At 41.6% G+C, this 19,366-nt stretch overlaps 1 protein-coding gene across 5 annotated transcripts in view; it reads right to left on the reverse strand.

The window, feature by feature from the left end:
* The window catches only part of TRPM6 (transient receptor potential cation channel subfamily M member 6), an 82,993-nt gene that overhangs the window by 15,615 nt on the left and 48,012 nt on the right, over window positions 1-19,366 (reverse strand). For all 5 annotated transcript variants that reach the window (XM_081930356.1, XM_081930355.1, XM_081930353.1 and 2 more), the window contains 11 exons: window positions 19,052-19,226; window positions 17,881-17,995; window positions 15,826-16,025; window positions 14,078-14,210; window positions 11,360-12,483; window positions 10,234-10,340; window positions 9,632-9,758; window positions 7,953-8,050; window positions 6,574-6,638; window positions 5,027-5,052; window positions 3,333-3,380 (listed from right to left, as the gene is read on the reverse strand). In XM_081930356.1, coding sequence (XP_081786482.1) covers window positions 3,333-3,380; window positions 5,027-5,052; window positions 6,574-6,638; window positions 7,953-8,050; window positions 9,632-9,758; window positions 10,234-10,340; window positions 11,360-12,483; window positions 14,078-14,210; window positions 15,826-16,025; window positions 17,881-17,995; window positions 19,052-19,226 — 2,218 coding nt within the window. The remainder of the gene's footprint in view (window positions 1-3,332; window positions 3,381-5,026; window positions 5,053-6,573; window positions 6,639-7,952; window positions 8,051-9,631; window positions 9,759-10,233; window positions 10,341-11,359; window positions 12,484-14,077; window positions 14,211-15,825; window positions 16,026-17,880; window positions 17,996-19,051; window positions 19,227-19,366) is intronic.

Raw genomic sequence — 19,366 nt, forward strand, 5'->3', positions numbered from 1 at the left:
CTGCAGCCATCGTTCCTGGAAATAAGAGTGCCTTAAAAGCAGCTCACCAGAGATGGAGTGGTTTGGGAATATCCTAGAACTGAGCTTACCTCGAACAGCCGCCACCCCCAAAAAGGAATTTATGGCCACACTGCAGGTTTCAAAGTGGAAGTCTGGTGACTTTCAGAGAGGAGGGCAAAACTGCTTCATTTTCAGCAAGGGGCTGTTTAGGGTTGGTTACTGTAGTGGTTTAAAAAGAAAGGAACTACTTTTTTCAACAAAGAGACACTGCTCTTGAAAGCCCTAGCCTAGAATGGCATTTGCTCCAATTGCCTCAAGTAGCATTTTTTTTAAGTTGTAAGGAAAAACAGTCCCACAGCTGCCTCCAAAGTAAAGTGAACAGTTTGCCCTCAACTCTCTCCCCCTCCTATTTGTTCCCCTATTCTAAGCAGAACATCAATGGTGAGGGGCGGGGGGGGGGAATCTCAGCCCCACAGCCAGTAAGATTTTAGCATCCCTGGTTGATATGCTTAGAAGCCTATTTCAGCATTAAGTGGCATAAATTAAATAATCAACAACATTTGGGGTGTTGTGTGATGCTGAGGTCTTCTATTTTGGGTAGGGTTGAGGTTATATTATTTTTAAAAATTTTATACTGTGCTTCATCTGGAGTTCACAGGGGGTTCACAACTAAAGATACAAAATGGAACCACAAAATACATAATAAAACAAAAACACAACAAACCAATAACCTCCTTCCCAAAGTCACATTTGAAAGGTCATAGAATGTTAAATCAGCCCGACACCTGTTTGAAGAGAAACATGTTTGCCTGGTACCTAAAGACAGGCATTCCACAAACGGGTAGCCACCACAGAAAAGGCCTGTTCTCCTGTTGCCAACCTCCGGACCTCTCGAAGGGGAGGCACCCAAAGAAGAGCCTCAGGTGAGAAATGATGGAAATGTTTTACCTAACATAGGAAGATACTATCCCTTCCCTTCCGGGAGAGCAAGGAAAATTAACTATTGCGCAACATAGGGCAATACAGTGGTGCCCCGCAAGACGAACGCCTCGCAAGACGAAAAACCCGCTAGACAAAAGGGTTTTCCGTTTTGGAGGCGCTTCGTAAAACGAATTCCCCTATGGGGTTGCTTCGCAAGACGAAAAAAATCTTGCATCCCCCCGCGGGTTTTTTTCGCTTTTTTCTTCCTTTTTTAAAGCCGCTAAGCCGCTTATCAGCTGTTCCGCTGATAAGCCGCTTAACAGCTGATCGCTGGAAGCCGCTTGACAGCTGTAGCGCTAATCCGCTAAGCTGTCAATGGGCTTGCTTCGCAAGACGAAAAAACTACTATACGAAGAGCCTCACGGAACGGATTAATTTCGTCTTGCGAGGCACCACTGTATAGCTGTCAAGCGGCTTCCAGCGATCAGCTGTTAAGAGGCTTATCAGCGGAACAGCTGATAAGCGGCTTAGCGGCTTTAAAAAAGGAAGAAAAAAGCGAAAAAAACCCGCGGGGGGATGCAAGATTTTTTTCGTCTTGCGAAGCAACCCCATAGGGGAATTCGTTTTACGAAGCGCCTCCAAAACGGAAAACCCTTTCGTCTAGCGGGTTTTTCGTCTTGCGAGGCGTTCGTCTTGCGGGGCACCACTGTAGCGCTAATCCGCTAAGCTGTCAATGGGCTTGCTTCGCAAGACGAAAAAACTGCTATACGAAGAGCCTCACGGAACGGATTAATTTCGTCTTGCGAGGCACCACTGTATGTGTTAGGTTCTTTTCTGTAGAGAATGTTTAAAAAGCTTGCCTAAAGTCAAACAAGCCATCTGTGGTACAGGCTGGCATTGAAGTGGGCGAGGCTGTGTTTCCAACCCAGAATCTTATAATTATTCAGAGTCCTAACTAGTCAACCTAACTAGTAGCCATTCTTCAGGAATCTGCATTTGAAGAAATATTCCAGTGGTAGAAAACAAATGAGGGTTAAGATTCAGAAATAAATAATAATAAAAAGGTCTAAATAAGGATAATATTATATTTGGGGAAACATAGTTCTCCAACTCAATTTTGCAGTGGAAATCTTCCCAACCAATTTCCCCAAAAGAAATTCTCTCTTTTGTTTCATACCAGGTTGCCATGGCGTTCTTAGCCACAACTCACTCATTGCAGGTGTGTTTGATTTTTGTTGATACATTCATTGGACTTATGATGTAATAGCTAGATAGGAGGGGAAATTGGCCGTTATTGACTGAAAAACTGACACAACTTTGGAATTTCATTTAACTATGCTCTTCTCAATTGAAATGTGCAAAGATTTTCAGACTCTAAAGTAAGTGTGGACTATAGGGACATCTACTGGCATGTTCTACACATTTCTCACTATCCTCACAGAAAAAACCCCCAGTTTTGTGGCATTCTACTGACTGGTACCTGTTCAGATGGAGAATGTAAAACAGAGCTCTGGCTGAGCAGTGTTCAAATGGTTGAACTGGCAATTGATCAGTTTAAGGTGGGAATCAGAAGCTATGAAGGCTATTTTTTTACATCTGATCTGATACATCAGTTGTGGCCCACTAGCGACAAGGCAGGCTTCCTAAGATTTGGAGACTTTTCCTTTTACTTCTTGTTTATTTAGAAGAAAATATAAATCACTTAATAAAATATGAACTCTAAGCAGTGTACATAAAACTGAGAAGCTGCAACCGAGACTCTGACACAATCAGCCTGACCTATTTGCTAAAATTACAAAAACCTCTCCCTGTTTACAGACATACAAGGCAGGTGCTCATCCTTGATCACTGCTTATAACGCATGAGGAAGTGGATGACGTGCATTACTTTTTACCAAGTTAATGCAGCATATGGGTAAATGATCAGTAGTTGGTCTGGATGCTCCTCAGATTCCTTCCATGTGAGCAATTTTACTTTAGAAATTCCCAGTTTGAAAACAAACAAAACCCGAAGATAATCCACTTATGGTAGGAACAAGAACATGCAGAAAACATTGCATTTTTATGACAAGTACAAATTAATAGAGATTAACAAGCTGTTGCTTCTGTATGTTCCTCTACTATTTCCCTGTGTTGTCTTTGGCTGTGAAACTGCCATTTCTTCCCTGCCAGTAGTTTTTTAAAAACTCTGAACTTGGTTCACCAACAACTACAATACTTGCTATGTAGAAGCTAGTGTTAAAGTGATAAATAATCTTCCCACTCACTTCTGTGTTACAAATCACATTAATATCTTGCTTTTGATAACAAATTACTTCCAAGTGAGACTATCAAAAATGGCAGGGGAAAAGAATTAATATGCTTATCAACTACTAATATAGTTCAGCTATCACTTACATAATTAATACTTACCGGAGTAATGATGGTGCAGATCTTGAGTCTTTAAGGAGGATGAGATTTCTAACAACAACAACAGGTTTTTGTTTTAACCAAAGCAAGCAGAGATAAATGTGCTGTTTAAGTTTAAGAAGGTTATGAAATAATATGACTGGCTTAGCATTCTATGGAAGGGAATTAATTTAATTGTGCTATAAAGTACAAAATGTAGCCTGTGTAAACTGTCAATAAAACAACACGTAATTATGCTGCAGAACACAGAATGACAGGCAATAGTCAACTCAAGGACACTCAGCCCAAAGCTTAAGAGCTGGAAATTGCACTTTAGGGACGATAAAAAACCCTTTACTGTCCACTGTGCTTCATGGGATCCCAAAGGTCTGATCTCCTCAATTCCATCCTCAGTCATTATGCATTCCATTAACTACATGATGACAATAATGTTATAGCAATACTGCTTCATTAACTAATGACATCTAAGATGTTGTAAAATTTAAAACAGACAAATCTGTTTGCAAGAAGCAAAACTAATATAAAGAGACATTTATAAAGTGGCCTAGATTCTATAATGTACAAAGCAAACTCTGATCTTACATGAAAAGGTAAAGGTAAAGGGACCCCTGACCATTAGGTCCAGTCGTGACCGACTCTGGGGTTGTGGCGCTCATCTCACTTTATTGGCCGAGGGAGCCGGCATATAGCATGACTAAGCTGCTTCTGGCGAACCAGGGCAGTGCACGGAAATGGCGTTTACCTTCCCGCCAGAGCGGTACCTATTTATCTACTTGCACTTTGACGTGCTTTCGAACTGCTAGGTTGGCAGGAACTGGGACCAAGCAATGGGAGCTCACCCCATTGCAGGGATTCGAACCGCCAACCTTCTGATCGGCAAGTCCTAGGCTCTGTGGTTTAACCCACAGTGCCACCCGTGTACCATAATCTTACTTGAAACAGAGGCTCAATTCAAACATCATCAGTGGCAGAGCATGGTTTGGGATGCCTAACTATGGTTAGGTGTGATGCAGTTTGAACTAACAATACATGGTTAGCTTCTCTGACAAACCAGAATCAGACACACGGTGTGCAAACCATGGCTTGTGCTAACTATACTTTGGAATGATGTCTAAACTGACTTCATGTATGGTGGCACACAAGCAACTATATGCTATGCTTTGTGCATATATTTGTAAGCTTTTACCATGGTTTGGGTTCTACTGTTGGCTCGTGTTAAGCTTGTGGTCTACGAAAACCCCTAGATCCTTTTTCACATGTACTACTGGCAAGCCAGGTGTCCCTCGTCTTATATTTGTGCACCTGGTTCTTCCTGCCTAAATGCATAACCTTACATTTGTCCCTATTGAAATTCATTTTGTTAGTTTGAGCACAGGTCTCCAATCTGTTAGGCTGATACATATGTGACCTTTCAGGTTTCACAGACATTCACCATCAGATGTCTAGCAAAGCATGGCCTCATCTTTTCTAGGACTCCTCTGAAGACAGTTTATCTGAAGCATTAACTTTAAAAAAAGTCATAAATGGAAGTGTATTTTCATTGCAGAAGTCTCCAAGTCAACCTCTGAATTATGTACCACAACTATAGGAAGGTCTAAAAATGGTGAGCTGATATTAATAGACTTTTGAAAAGACCAAGGTCTATTCTAATTATACATTTTATAACTATGCAATTTACAAATAAGAAAAATGCTTACCAAGAGTTCCATCTGAACTACTCAACCTGTTCAAAAGAAAATATTGAAGTTAGTTTTATGTGCTTGAAAAAAAATATTTCCATATTAAGTATATAATAAATGCAGGAGGGAAAACGAAGTTTTTCATCTTTACACATAAACTTATGTGCAGTACCACATGGAGAAACAAATAATGCTACAGACATTGGAAGGGAACATAAAATTATGCCCACATTAAGAAGATGTGCAGGACAATATGGGGCTGTTAGAATTGTTCATCTTGAGAAGTACTGACACTGGATTGGTGGCCCCAGGCACGCAGGCCAGGAAGCCTATGGCAACCTAAAACAGCCGTTAGACTGTCCTCAGTACAGCCAGAATGACTGCCTTCTCTGTGGTGTCATGAAGGTAGTGTCTATGTTGATGGAACAGCTGAGCAAAGACTGGCCCGAGAGAAAATATCTGAAGGTTGGAGAGAAGAATGTGAAATACCCAGCACTGGCAGAAACACACAAAATCCTACTACCACCTCTACACATCAAGCTTGGTCTGGTGAAAAAAACTGTAAAAGCCTGGACTGGACTTGATCACCTTTCAAGTACCTGGCTGCAAAATTCCCTCAGCTCAGTGAAGCGAAAATTAAAGAGGGCTTTTTTTGTGGGTCCTCAGATCTGTGTGGTGTAGTGGTTAAGAGCTGTGGACTCATAATCTGGTGAACTGGGTTCGATTCCCCACTCTTCCACATGCAGCTGCTGGGTGACCTTGGGCCAGTGACACTTCTCTGAAGTATCTCAGCCTCACTCACCTCACAGAGTGTTTGTTGTGGGGGAGGAAGGGAAAGGAGATTGTGAGCTGCTTTGAGACTCCTTGGGGTAGTGATAAAGCGGAATATCAAATCTAAACTCCTCTTCTTCTTCTTCTTCAAAGACAGTATGTTTTACAACCTGCTTCAGGGTGACAGGAAAAAAACCTGGGGTGTGTTTTGTCTGGTGTTAACTAACTTCCTCAGGAATGTCAGGACAGAAAACTGCAACAAACTGGTTGAGAACATGTTGTCTCTGTATTATAAACTTGGCTGTTATATGTCCTTAAAGATGCACTTTTTCCATTCCTACTTGGATTTATTCCCTGGCAACTACAGGTATGGCAAGTCATGAACATGGTGAACATTTTCATTAGGAAATTGCAACAATGGAGAAACAATACCAGGAAAAGTGGTCTGTTTCCATGTTGGCTGACTACTGTTGGACGTTTGGCAGAGATGATCCTGAGGAACAGGCAGAGTGGCATCAGACAAAGAACCTGGCTCTCACTGGTCCTTGTTGTATGTACATATTCCTTGATTATGTAATAAACTATTGCAGATCTCTAAGAAACAGTAGCCAATTTTGCATTTTCATTGTCATATTCGGGTTCAGCTCCTCAACTCATCTACAAGAAACGGTTACTTTTATCTCAGAGGTGTTACTTTTGTCAAAATTTGTTGTGCAGTGATATTAGCAATGTTGCATATCCAAAGTGAAACAAGGAAGACAGATGTGCCTGGGGATACAAACAGGACTACTTACGAATGGCTCCGGCTCAAATTATTCTTCCTATTTTTCCTAGTCCAAGTCATGCTGTTATTTAAATCCTGAAAGGGAAGGGAAATGGCAAACACATTTTCTCAATTAAAACATGTCCTGATTTCATGGCTGCTTGGGCATGTTGTCCTCAAGTCTGCAGCCATGTTATCTAGAAATCATCAACATCATTTTATCTGTATGCCACCTTTCCACTGTTAAAATTATGCTCAAGGCGGCATACTACATAAAAATATCTACATAATTACAAATGTAAAACAGGTAGTCATAAAAAATAAATGAAACACATCAAAAAGTACACAACCAAATTGAACTATTTCCACATAGATCAAAAGATCTAAAAATAAAGATACAAAAAAATAGCATCAACAACAGTAGAAATACCGCAGCCCATGAATGTAGCCAGGAATTATGTTTGGGGAGCAGGATTTATGTTAGGTATAGCAGAACCAAGCTATCTGTGACACAATTGGTCAATTAGTGAAGTATTTATATTTGTTCACTTGATTTAGAGGCAGGCAGCTGACCCACTGACCTCTCCTGGCTATGCCCATGCCCCAGCCAAATATTCTGTTTAGCCTCAGCTTCTGGCATTGCCATCAGTCAGGGCCCTGACCTCCCAGGCCAGGTGGGAAAGACCTGCAAGGCAAGGAACCACCAAGATGGCAATGTTTGACCTAAGCTGGGAGGTTACTCTATTTTGGTGCAGTATGTTTATAAAGACTTTTGTGGTATCAAGAGAAGCAGTTAAAATGCCCTACCAATTCTATTCCCAAGTCTGTTTTGATCAGCAAGCTAGTCTGCTTAAGTCATTGGCAAAAACATCATCGACTTGAATTGCCATTGACATTCTGGTTTTCACTACTTTAGTTTGCATAAATTAGTTCAAATGGAAAGGGAAAAAATCTAAAGGTAAATGCATAATCCAAAATACAAATAGCAGGATGAGTTTAATCCCCAAATTGCAAGGAATAATTATATCATGAAACAGCTAAGAAGTTTGCTTAGTATCGTTCTTCAATAGAGCCGACCCCACTCACTCTATTTTCTTAATGGCCTAGAGAATTACCATATAAAACCTTGGTTTCAAAAAAAGTATCTTCTTCATATAGACTCCCATTTCATGATTCAATAGTTTAATGGCTTTTTTATTAATCTTTTCTGAAGGTTAAGTGGTTAATTACTTATTTCTTACCCAGAGTCTACTCTGCCTGCTGCATAAAATGAAATTTCTCAAGAAAAGTTTCTTCCTATTGCTCAGCCGTGAATTCAGACCAAGATATAGCACAAGAATCTGTGGGTTGGGCATAGATTTATAGAAGGTAAAGAGCTGACTAGCAGTATTTTATGTCTTCAAGCCTTACCTCTTGTGATTGCCTGAGGTAGTCACAAATCTGTACCGTGTGTCTTGCCGTTTCTTGGTTTTTCATTCTCTGGCGCAGACAACCAATACGGTCCAAACCTAGCCAAGTAAGCAAACACAGCAAGAACACATATGAACTTTTTTTAAAAGACAGACAAATGCAAGCATGTATGCATGAATAGGCCAGTCTGAACAGGATGTTCTGTGCCTCTGAGAAATGTGCAGACTACTGCAATATAACTGGAAACATTGCATTTCTTATGGGCTGCTTGAGCCTTTGCAACCTGGTGCATTGCTTCTCACCCATAGATGCCAACTCTTAGGGGCCAAGGTCCCTTCGCTGCCGCCACCCCCACAAATAAAAGTTGATGGGAGGCTTACTTACTGCCCCCAATATTTGTCCCCATCACCACAGCAGACAGTGGGCAAGAGGAGGTATGCTGTCACCACAGCACAGGCACCTGCTGTGACATTGAAGGGAATAGGAAACAAGGAGAGGGAATTTGAGCAGCCCATGCACCACATTCAGATCAGCTTGGCAATGAGGTGAGCATTTTCCATTTTGGGAGGAAGAAGGTCAGCTTATTCTGGCGACACTCCAATGTGGGAAGGTCCATCACAACTTTCCTGTTCAGAATCTATGGAAAGTTTCCAGCAGATCTGCAAAATCAAGTTGTATGCAAGCTCTTGATGCTATCGTGCCCTCTAAAGCAATAGAATTGGAATCATACCCTGTCACCTCACCCAGGTCAGTATTTCAAATGTAGTGTTGATGCTCAGGGAGTAGAAATAAAACAACTTCCTATTCATTAAGGTCATTACTGTGCCACAAATGGAGTATAATACATAGGCAATCAAATCAAAACACATTTTTCTAGCAGTATGCATTGAGGGATATCATTAACTCTGTAGAAGAGAAGTATGCACTATACTGTTCCCAGGTTTCCTATTTTCTTGGAAGCTGACCTGTAATCTGTCACTGATTACGTAGTCTATAAGTGTGAAAGGGAGGTTTGGGGAAGGGTCAGGTGGATTTGGTGACACGGGTGGCGCTGTGGGTTAAACCACAGAGCATAGGGCTTGCCAATCAGAAGGTCGGCGGTTCGAATCCCCACGACGGGGTGAGCTCCCGTTGCTCAGTCCCAGCTCCTGCCAACCTAGCAGTTTGAAAGCACGACAAGCAAGTAGATAAATAGGTACCGCTCCGGCGGGAAGGTAAACGGTGTTTCCGTGCACTGCTCTGGTTCGCCAGAAGCGGCTCAGTCATGCTGGCCACATGACCCGGAAGCTGTACACTGGCTCCCTCGGTCAGTAAAGTGAGATGAGCTTCGCAACCACAGAGTCATCAGCGACTGGACCTAATGGTCAGGGGTCCCTTTACCTTTATTTGGCTCCTCTTACCTGTCTCAATGGTTTTTCAACCTTGCAGCTTGCTGGTATAAGCTAAACTGAAGGGCTCTTGGCTTGAGACAAACAGCCAATAAACTACCAGAAAAGTGTGAAATTTCTGGAAGTCAATCCAGACCCAGATGATACAGCAGGAGAGATACTTCACAATAAATTTAATAGCCTATCCCCACAATTTGTTCTCTTAAGAAGGCCATTGTGGGTGGTATTTATGGGTCCTGGCTGCCACCAAACGTTTCATATTCTACCTATCATTTGCTTTGGATTACATACTTAGCTGATTGAAGGGAGGTGAAGTTAGCTCATTTGTTCTGTGTTCCCATTTGTCTCCCACAGGTCTGCTTTCAAGTGGCTCTGAACTAACTTGGGTGCTCTGGGGACAACCATCAACTGTAATCATCTGCCAAAAGAAAAGGAAAAACAGTAATCAGCCAAAGATGACAGGTAGTTGAGCTTAAGTTGCCAGTAGCATAATCCTTTCAAACCACTCTAGCAGGAAAGTCCCTTATACATAATGGGGAGGGCAGATCATTGTTTGCAAATGTTAAATGAATAAAGCATTAGCAGTAACAAAGAGGAAGTACTACAGCTATTCACTAACACTTGTCAGAAGTCATAGCCAAGATGTTTTTACTCAGAGTAAAAAGGGGTGTGTGGATTTCACTCAGAGCTACTTGCTTCCCCCCCCCCCCAATAATGTGAGCGTGAGCCAAGCAGTTTCCAAATATGCAATGATTAATCAGCCAGGCCAGTAACAGATTTAAATAATCACCTTGAAAGCAGAGCTGAGCTTTCATAACTGTGTAATTCTATATTTACTCAGCTTGCTAAAAAACAGAAAAAGGACATACAATTCTAATTCCACCTTCACCTACCGGCACCTGAAGAGTTTTCTGTTTCTTCCTCGAAGACTTCCTTTCTTTGTTTCCAAGTTTTGCTTTTGCCAACACTGGCTGATGTGACTCTGCAGATTTGGATAGCTCTGAGAGTAAAAAGGCAGGGGGTGGGGAGGAGGCAACTAAATTCATATTTCAAAGAAAACTCAATAAAGTTTCACACCTACCTAATTGAACTAATTCATTGAGACTTTCTGAGCAGTCACACAAAGGATTGGAATGTTACAGTATTAACAGTTTTAATATCTAACCATTTTACTACTGTGTATAAGGGTGTGCATGTCACATTTAAACAAACTTAAATTTTAAAACTGTGCAGCGTAATATATTATTTGCTTTGATAGTGCATTGGTGGAAATTGAAACTAATGCAAAGAATTCTGGACACTTTCCTCTGTTACACTGCCTCCCCTTCCCCTTAGACTACATGTTTGCAGTCATCACATTGTGGTCAATATTTATCATTTATGTTGTGCTTGCAAAATGTAAGCCTATGGTTATTTACTCAGAGAGAAGTCCTACACTGTTCAATTGACATTACTCTCAGGTAAGTAATGCCTGCAGATTGCATTTTATTTTTAATGTTGCATTTTACTGCATTTTTACTGCATTTTATGACATTGTCGTTTTAAACTGTTGCAAGCCACCCTGGTGGACTAGAAGTGTAGAAAATTAATCTCAGTATAAATATATAAAATTATTAATGTTTATAGACTCATTTGCAGTCTTAGGGCTCATCCACACTGACCTTTTGCCCCAAGCTTTCAAGCTCATGTTTTAAAGCTCAGTTTCTGAGTGCAGCAGATCTAGGGTAGTCCAATACTGAAGCGGAGGACAACCACCATCCCACAGCTATCACTCAACAATGACCCCTAAACAAGTGGGAAGAGCTTGGAACTTCTTTGTGGAAAGTGGCTTAAAGCTACGTAACATTTATTTGTTTACTCAAGACATTTATATATTGTCTTTCATAATAGTGTTCAAGGTATGCTTTAAAAAATCCTTATTAAAAACAAAGCAAAGCAAAACAGGAAACCACCAGAAGATTAATGCATAAGAACAGCAGTAAAATCAACCAAACAGCACTAACAATGTGTAGCCATTACCTTTTATTCTGAAGGTCTTTCCCACTTTCTCTGCTTTGCGGGACCAGAATCCACTTCCCTTGCCGAAAGGCCAGTTTTTCCTGCGTGGATTGATCCAGACTGACATGCTGCGCTGGAATGGGAGAGGCGACTGGGAGCTGTCACTACTGTAGCCGGATCTGTCAGAAGCGCAGGAAAACGATTTGGATTCATTTATCTGTGCATGTTGAGGATTACGGCAGCCTTTATTGTAGGTCAAATGTGTGCATGGCAACTGCCTTGACTTGTTGCTAAAATAACTCTTTTCATCATCTCCCAAGAACCCCCAGTTCACATAACCTCCTTCAGGTTCCTCACTGTGTTGATGAGAACGGATAGAGACCTCACTGGCAATTCTAGGTTCTTGGAAGTTCAAATAGGGTTCAGTGATATTTTCACTATCCTCTTTGTGGGATGAAAATTCCAGTTCCCATTTTTCACTGATAACTGGATTTCTTTCTGGAGCCATGTGCACATCCAGCTGAGCAGTGATGCTGCTATGCTTTGTTTGGGGTTGAGCTTGCAGTTCATCTTCTCTGAGCAGACTACTTGTGAAGGCTGAACTTAAGGTGGCATTCTCAGATAAAGAGGCTCCTTGCTGACCAGAAGGAACCAGGAGGAATTGTCCATATCTAGGGGTTGATTTACACTCTGACGATACCCCAGAGGTCAGTGTGTCATTTTCAATTTCTTGCTCCTGGTGTTTGCTTATTGATTTGATCTCTTTGTAGTCCAGGGCACCAAGAATGCCACAATGAGCCCCTGGTGGCCAATGTGTCCTGGCCAAGCTTTTCTGAAGAGAAGGTGGCATGCTGTAGTAATTATACTTCTTATCACACACACTTTCCATACTGCCCAAAGCCTTAGAGCACATGGAATTGCTCCAGCTATGGGGAAGCTTCCTATAGGTTTGATGCTTCTTGTGAGCAAGAAGGGCCTCCTCTACTTGCAAAGTGTCCACAGCTGAAATGACTTTAAGCGTATCGACGGTTAAAGCAGAGAGGTCTTGTAAGTGTCCGAGCTGGCTATCCAGGGCAAGCAAAGCGTCTTTGACATAAAATACTTTCTCATGTACCTCCTTCAGTTGTGAAAACATCTCTTCCACTCTAGGAGAAAATAACAGATGTATTAAAAACTGCATTATATATATTCTTCAGTATATCAGTTAAATTAATAACATTTCATTTTTCAAATAGTGAATGAAACCATTGTATTGGCTAAAGAGGTCCTGTATAGCTGAGGATCAGATTCCCAGAGAGAACCCAAGAGCCTGTTGGATCTGGCCAACTCCTTCTCCCGTGTACTATGACCTGAACGCATCTGGCTCAAAGTGGGGTGGAGAATTGCTTTCTCCATGGTGGCTCCCATCCTGTGGAGAGATTTCCTGTTGGATATCAGGCAGACACCAACTGTGGGATGCTTCTGCTGGCTAGTAAAAAAATATTTATTTATTTATTTATCTGGATATTTCATAACCATTAATGTTGGCTCCCAGCATTTCCGGGCTACTGTAATTGAGATTGATGTTTCTGCTTCATTGGCATGGTTTTTATTGTTGTATTTTGTTGTTGCCTTATTGTCTTGTGAACTGCCTTGGTGTTTCTTTTGAAATGAAAGTTAGTATATAAATTACAAATAAATATGATACTAATGTGGCAAATCAATCAATAATTTAATTGTAGAATTAATATATTCTTCTCCCGAGAACTAGAGTGTGCTACAGAATAACAAATTATGTTGTATACTTTCATAAAAATTTGATACCGGATAACTATAAAGAAACTATAAGTCCAACTCTACAATTCTATGATTCGAAGTGGAAACTGGTAGCTATGTTTGAAATGAGTGTATAAAATGAAGTATTGCTCTTTTGTAATTGAAAAATCTTCAGATCTGCAAGAGTTGCTGAATGTAAAAAACAATAATATATTAGGAAGAAAAAGATTTTCTATTTGCTAGCCTCTTTAAATTTTTGTCATGGTTTCTATACCCAAAAAACCCACTTATAGTAGATTTCAAGTCTACCAAATCTATTTCACTTCTCAAAATGTCTTTCAACAACATCCTTTTAGATTATGACAGGGCCCATAGTGGAGTTGTATAAACCCTTGTCTTGTCTGTTAGCTTAATTTAGCCAAATAACTTCAGGTAATCTTTCTAAGCCTTCACCTTAAAAAACTGTTTAAGTTTTGCTACTATTTGGAAATAGGATCTTGTTGAAAGACATTTTGAGAAGTGAAATAGATTTGGTAGACTTGAAATCCACTATAAGTGGGTTTTTGGGGTATAGAAACCATGAGAAAAATTTAAAGAGGCTATCAAATTGAAAATCTTTTTCTCCCTAATATATTATTGCTTTTTACATTCACCAACACTTGAATGTAAACACTTGAATCAGTAGAAGGTGGTACTCCATGTGCCCTTAAATAATGAAAAGCATTGCTGCATTTAACATACTAAGGGAACTCAATGAGTTTAGCTGCATTTTGGCTGACATTCAATACAAACGTCCATATGCACAACCCCACTTTTTCTCAGTATATTAGCTATACCTTTCTGAACATGTCTGATTCTGCATAGACAACAAGAATTACATGAACCTGTGTATTTAGGACTGCGGTCCTGCACTCCAGCTTGTTTTTGTACTATCTTCTATGAATTGCAGTACAACTAACATTGTCAGGGGAAAAGTTATCTTACCTTTCAGTTGTCACACGAATCCTTTCACTGTCACTGGAATGCAAGCTTCCATTCTTCTCATGCAGGTACTTTTCCACACACTGCTCTTCAAAATCATGAAGTTTTTTCAATTCCTCATCACTCAGATACAGCTCTGGATAATGGTGATTTGAAGAAAGTTTAAACACAGTGACGTAAACATGTCACTTGCAAAGGGCTGGCTGGAAATATTTTGCTGTCTAAGGTGAAATGCAAGGTGCCCACCCCATGTACAGAAGCTGATTGGAGAGCAGTTGGATCTTATTTTAACAACAGAGATGTTGTTACCTCACTCTGCCTAATGCACTTCCAATGGCATGAATTTCCAAAGAATATTAGACAGGAGGTGTGAAGGGCAGTGCAACCATGTTTGAGACCAGGACATGTGGCGCCACAGTATGTCACAGGTAAACAAATTCACCATTGAGGGGACAACTTTGATGTGGCACTTGAAAGGGCAAAATTAATCACTTGACCAGGTAAGAGATTTCAAGCAATTTTGAAAACATTGAGACTCTATTCACACCTTCACATAAACATGTGGTCTTTGGCAGCAGGGGCAGCAGGTACAATTCCCAGTTCTTTCCTCCTCAAAGGACACATTCCTTGAATATCTGCCCAGGGCTCCAGCAAACCACTTTTGAAACTAAGGAAACTTCAGAATACAGTTTGAGACAGGGCACGGACCGTGCAAAGAAGAAAAAAATTAAAATATCCTATTTGGTGCACCCAGGGACGCGGACTTATAAAAAATATTGGGGGGGCCTGGGAAAGCTCATGAATAATAAATAAGCTCATGAATATGAAAATAAAGTGGCGCCGCCTCCTCGTGAGCGAATAGGGGAGAGCGTGCTGCGCCTATTAATCAGCTCCAAAGGAAATTGGGTGGAGCTTTTGCTCGGGAGGGAGGGCAGGAGGCATGCAGCCCGCCCCTCCCTGTGCATTTTGGGCTGGGGGAGGGGCGGCGATGGCGCTCTGCTGGAGGGGCGCCGGAGATTATTGGGGGGGGGAGCCCCCCCAAACGAATTTTTGAGGGGGCTCGGGCCCCCTCAAGCCCCATGGAGTCGGCGCCTATGGGTGCACCTGGTTGGATCCTTGCCCATAGAATCTACTTGTATTATTTTTGTTCTACAGCACTAATTCCTGTTTTGTTTGTTCCTTCAGCCCCAACCCAAAATGAGAATTTCACATTTCAATTTCATTTCCATTTCTTGCTTTTTGGCTTCGTGAACTATACCATGAATAACTACAATGCATCTAGAAAGCACCTTCTTCACAATTTCCAAACTGTTCCTATGCTGAAAATACCAGTGGCAACTGCATTAGTGAGACTGACAAATAAACGTTGAATTCAGGTGTGTACTTGTGATAGAGTGCATGCTTCCCAAACATGGCTTTCAATCTACTTTGGAACTGTACCATGATTTGTTGAAGAATGATCAAGTCACTACAGCTAAGTTTTGGCAGTCAGATTCCACTGGATGGTGCTGTTTTCCTATGTCTTCTTATGTCTTAGGCGTTATATGGTTCCAGAAAACATATTAAGGAGCAATGCACCTGCCACTGAAATGGAAACAGCTCCGAGGTGCAAATATTGTTTAACTGCTCTAAGTACATGGAACAGTCCTTATGTTTATGAGGAACAGAAACAAAGTTAAGGTCCCATGGAAAGTTAAGGTCTATGGATTTAGTGAATATCAGGAGCACCCGAAAGAACAGGCTCTGCTTACTCAGTTCAACATGCCCCTCTTCTCGGTCCAGCTCATTTGGCAGCCGGCGATGGCAAAGGCAATTTATGAGGATGCCAATATGGCTCAGTATGATAAAAGGCGGTGGTAGCCATGGCTTTTCATGATACATCATGATGTACCGATACCGGTTGTATTTCCAGAGTTTATTCGATATGGACTTCATATCAAAATAAACATTACTGTGGATGCAAAGGAAAAGGGGTGTGGGAAAGAGAGAGATCCATAGGACTTTTAAAAAAAAAACAATGTTAAAATATGTAGTACAATATATAAATTAAGATAATGAACAAAAGGTAAATATATTAATCAAGCAAAATATAGAGACCAGAGTTGCCCAAAGAGTGAGACTGTGGGATCTAGACACATAATGCTTACTAATAATGGCAATACTGATTCGGTTTATTAAGCTTTTTACCAACAAAAATATTGTATTTTTCCATCTATAAGATGCCCCCATGTATAAGACGACCCCTATTTTTGGGGACTCAGATTTAAGAAAATGGGGGATATATGTATCCATGTATAAGACGCCCCCTAATTTTTGACATTATATTTAGGGGTCGGGGACCTAGTCTTATACACAGAAAAATACGGTAATTTTTAAAATAAACATATTCAAACAGACAACATCAAAGCAGTTACTTATGACTTGTTCCTTTGAATTGCTCAGCTGCAACAGAAGCTCATACAACTGAGAGGATTAAAAAAATGTGTCTGACATACAGGGAAATGCCAACATACCAAATACATGTGTCTTTTCATCCTTCACTTTATCTCACGGGTCTTACAAAATCATTCAGCACATTTGGAATTTTGAGAGGGTGCTGTGGGTCCACTCTGGTTACCTCTTCCACCACCCTCCCCCAGATTTCTTCTCCACAACCACCAGATAAAAAAGATGTGTGTGTGTGTGTGTGTGGTGTGTGTGTGTGTGTGTGCGTGCGTGGCTCTGGATGAAAGTGGGGTCCAGAAGAATTAAAATGGGTCTTCATGAATTTGTATGATTTTACACAGCCCACCCCCCCCCCAACCTATCAAATTAAAGATTACAGTGGTAGGCCATGCAAGTTAAAGAACAGATCCTGAGTTTGCCAGCACCACAAAAATATTGATCCACGGTGTACAGCTTCATGGTTTTTTACCCAGAAAGACAACAAGGGAGGGGCCATGGAAGCATTGCAGACATGAGGCTAAGTCCTTAAGACAGAGGATTTCAACCTATATTCTTTCTGTGACTCCCCTGTGGGACTCAGGAGCCCAGTTATGTCCCCCCCCCCTTGCCTGCAGAGCTGGCAGCCTCTCACCCTTTTTCGAACACCCTCCTTTGTGGAGTGTTCCCCCAGCCTTCTATCCTCTCCCATGTCCTTGGGAGTCCTCTAGGCAGCTGCTGCTGCCGCCCCTGGTCTCTGAGCTGCCCTCTGCCCCAAAGAGAGGTGCCTCTTCACACTGCCCCACAGGGATCTGGGCAGAGGATGCCCCCCACCTTAGTGGCCCAATGGAGATTGGCGAAAGGTGAACGTGAGGCCAGCACCTTCCCTTGGGAGGCAGTAGTGGCAGCAGCAGCAGCAGCAGCAGGGCTGCTGCAATGAACAGCTGTGGAAACCTTTGTGAGGCAGAGATGTGAGAGGGCATTCGAGGAAAGAGGGACAGAGGCCAGTGATGCCTGCGGCACCCTGGCCAACATTCAATGCACTCCAGGGTGCCATGGCATACTGGTTGAAAACCACTGCATTAAGGGGCACCACAGTGTCTGCAGGTGATGTTGGCAATCTTAGCACTAACAAATTTAGTGGTGGTTGTTAACTTGTATAAAAGTTTCCCTTTGTCCACAGGCAGCTGAAAATGAAGCTTAAAGTTGTGTAATCTACTAAAGATGAGCAGAAGGTAAACCATTCCGCTCATTTATCATGGCAGTCCAGAATGCTGCTTCTCCTCTCTTACTCCTTTTGGTGGAGCCCCAGGCGGGGGGGGGGGGGTCCACTTAATGTAGAAATAGCACCAATAAACCCAACGGGAAATATGACAGGCACTTACTTGAAGAAAGCAATCAGCAGATTGACCATGATGATGTACTGTACAAAGAGATAGACAGCTTGAAGGAACGGTGTGAGGAAGGAACCAGGAGGGCAGTTGGGGTTTGCTTCACAAGCTGTAAATTATAAAGGAAAACTTCTGTATGCAACTCTAGCATAGGAATGGTCAGCTAATTAATGATAGATTTCTCATTCATAGGCCAAGAAGGCTTGTTCTTTCCCCCCAACCAAGGGTATTGGGCCATGGCATGCTTTTGTGACCCAGGAAGGGGAAGAGGAGGATGACACCTGGCAGCCACTCCCAGTCACCAGTCTAGCTGCTGCATTCTGGATTAGTTGCAGTTTCTGGGTCACCTTCAAAGGTAGCCCCACATAGAACACATTGCAGTAGTCCAAGCGAGAGTTAACTGGAGCATGCATCACTATGGCAAGACAGTCCACAGGCAGATAGGGCCTCAGCCTGTGTACCAGATGGAGCTGGTAAACAGCTGCCCTGGACACAGATCTGACCTGTGCCTCCATGGACAGCTGTGGGTCCAAATTGACCCCCAGGCTGCGCACCTGGTCCTTCAGGGGCACAATTTCCACATTCAGGACCAGGGAGTCCTCCACACCAGCCCGCCCCCCTGTCCCCCAAGAACAGTACTTCTGTCTTGTCAGGATTCAACCAGTGGCATGAAGCAGAAACTTCAAAAGAACTGTTGTGAATGCCAAAATATCAGAGGAAAAATTTGAGAATTTGAGAACTGAACTGTAATCAAGACCTACAGGTGAACTACAAATTGATATATGCTCACTTTTGCTTCTACAAAACTATGGCATTTGTGGGTTTAAATTTCATACCTCTGCTGACACGACTAAACAACAACAACACGCTGAGTAGCTCAATCACTCAACTTTATATTCTAAGTTATACATGATACATTTTGTGCTGCTAAAGCAGAAAAAGAAGTAATATATGATTCTATATCTATATCTATATTATAATAATTATATATAAATAATAAAGACTTTCTCCTGGAAAAAATGAAGGGAATGGGGAATCTGGCTTTTCCCACAGCTGCAAAATTTCTGAAAATGCTACCTTTTCTTGTGGCTGTGTTAAGTGATAGATATGCTATATAATTGTTCACATTTTGTTGGATGCAGCATTTCAGTGAAATCAGACCTACCATCAATTTCTCCTGCATATACTTCACCAAACATCATCCAATAAGGCTGAAATACAATATCTCGTGCAAGGCTCCATGAAGGCTGCTCATGTGGAGAGAGTATTGCTTTTCGAGAAACTCCAAAACTTAACAATACTATGGCCATCATAATTACAATGTAAAACATGTTTGCTGTCTGCACGAAAAAGAAAACACAGTGATCAGAGTGGTGTGATTTTGCAAGGTGAAAAAAATTGTTTCCTGTGGCTACAGCACATTATTTTGTTATTTTAAACAACTTATGGAGAAACGCTGTATCAGTACTGCATCTTATTG

This window comes from Podarcis melisellensis (genome assembly GCF_964234715.1).
Source record: "Podarcis melisellensis genome assembly, chromosome: 11".
NCBI classification, from domain to species: Eukaryota; Metazoa; Chordata; class Lepidosauria; order Squamata; family Lacertidae; genus Podarcis; species Podarcis melisellensis.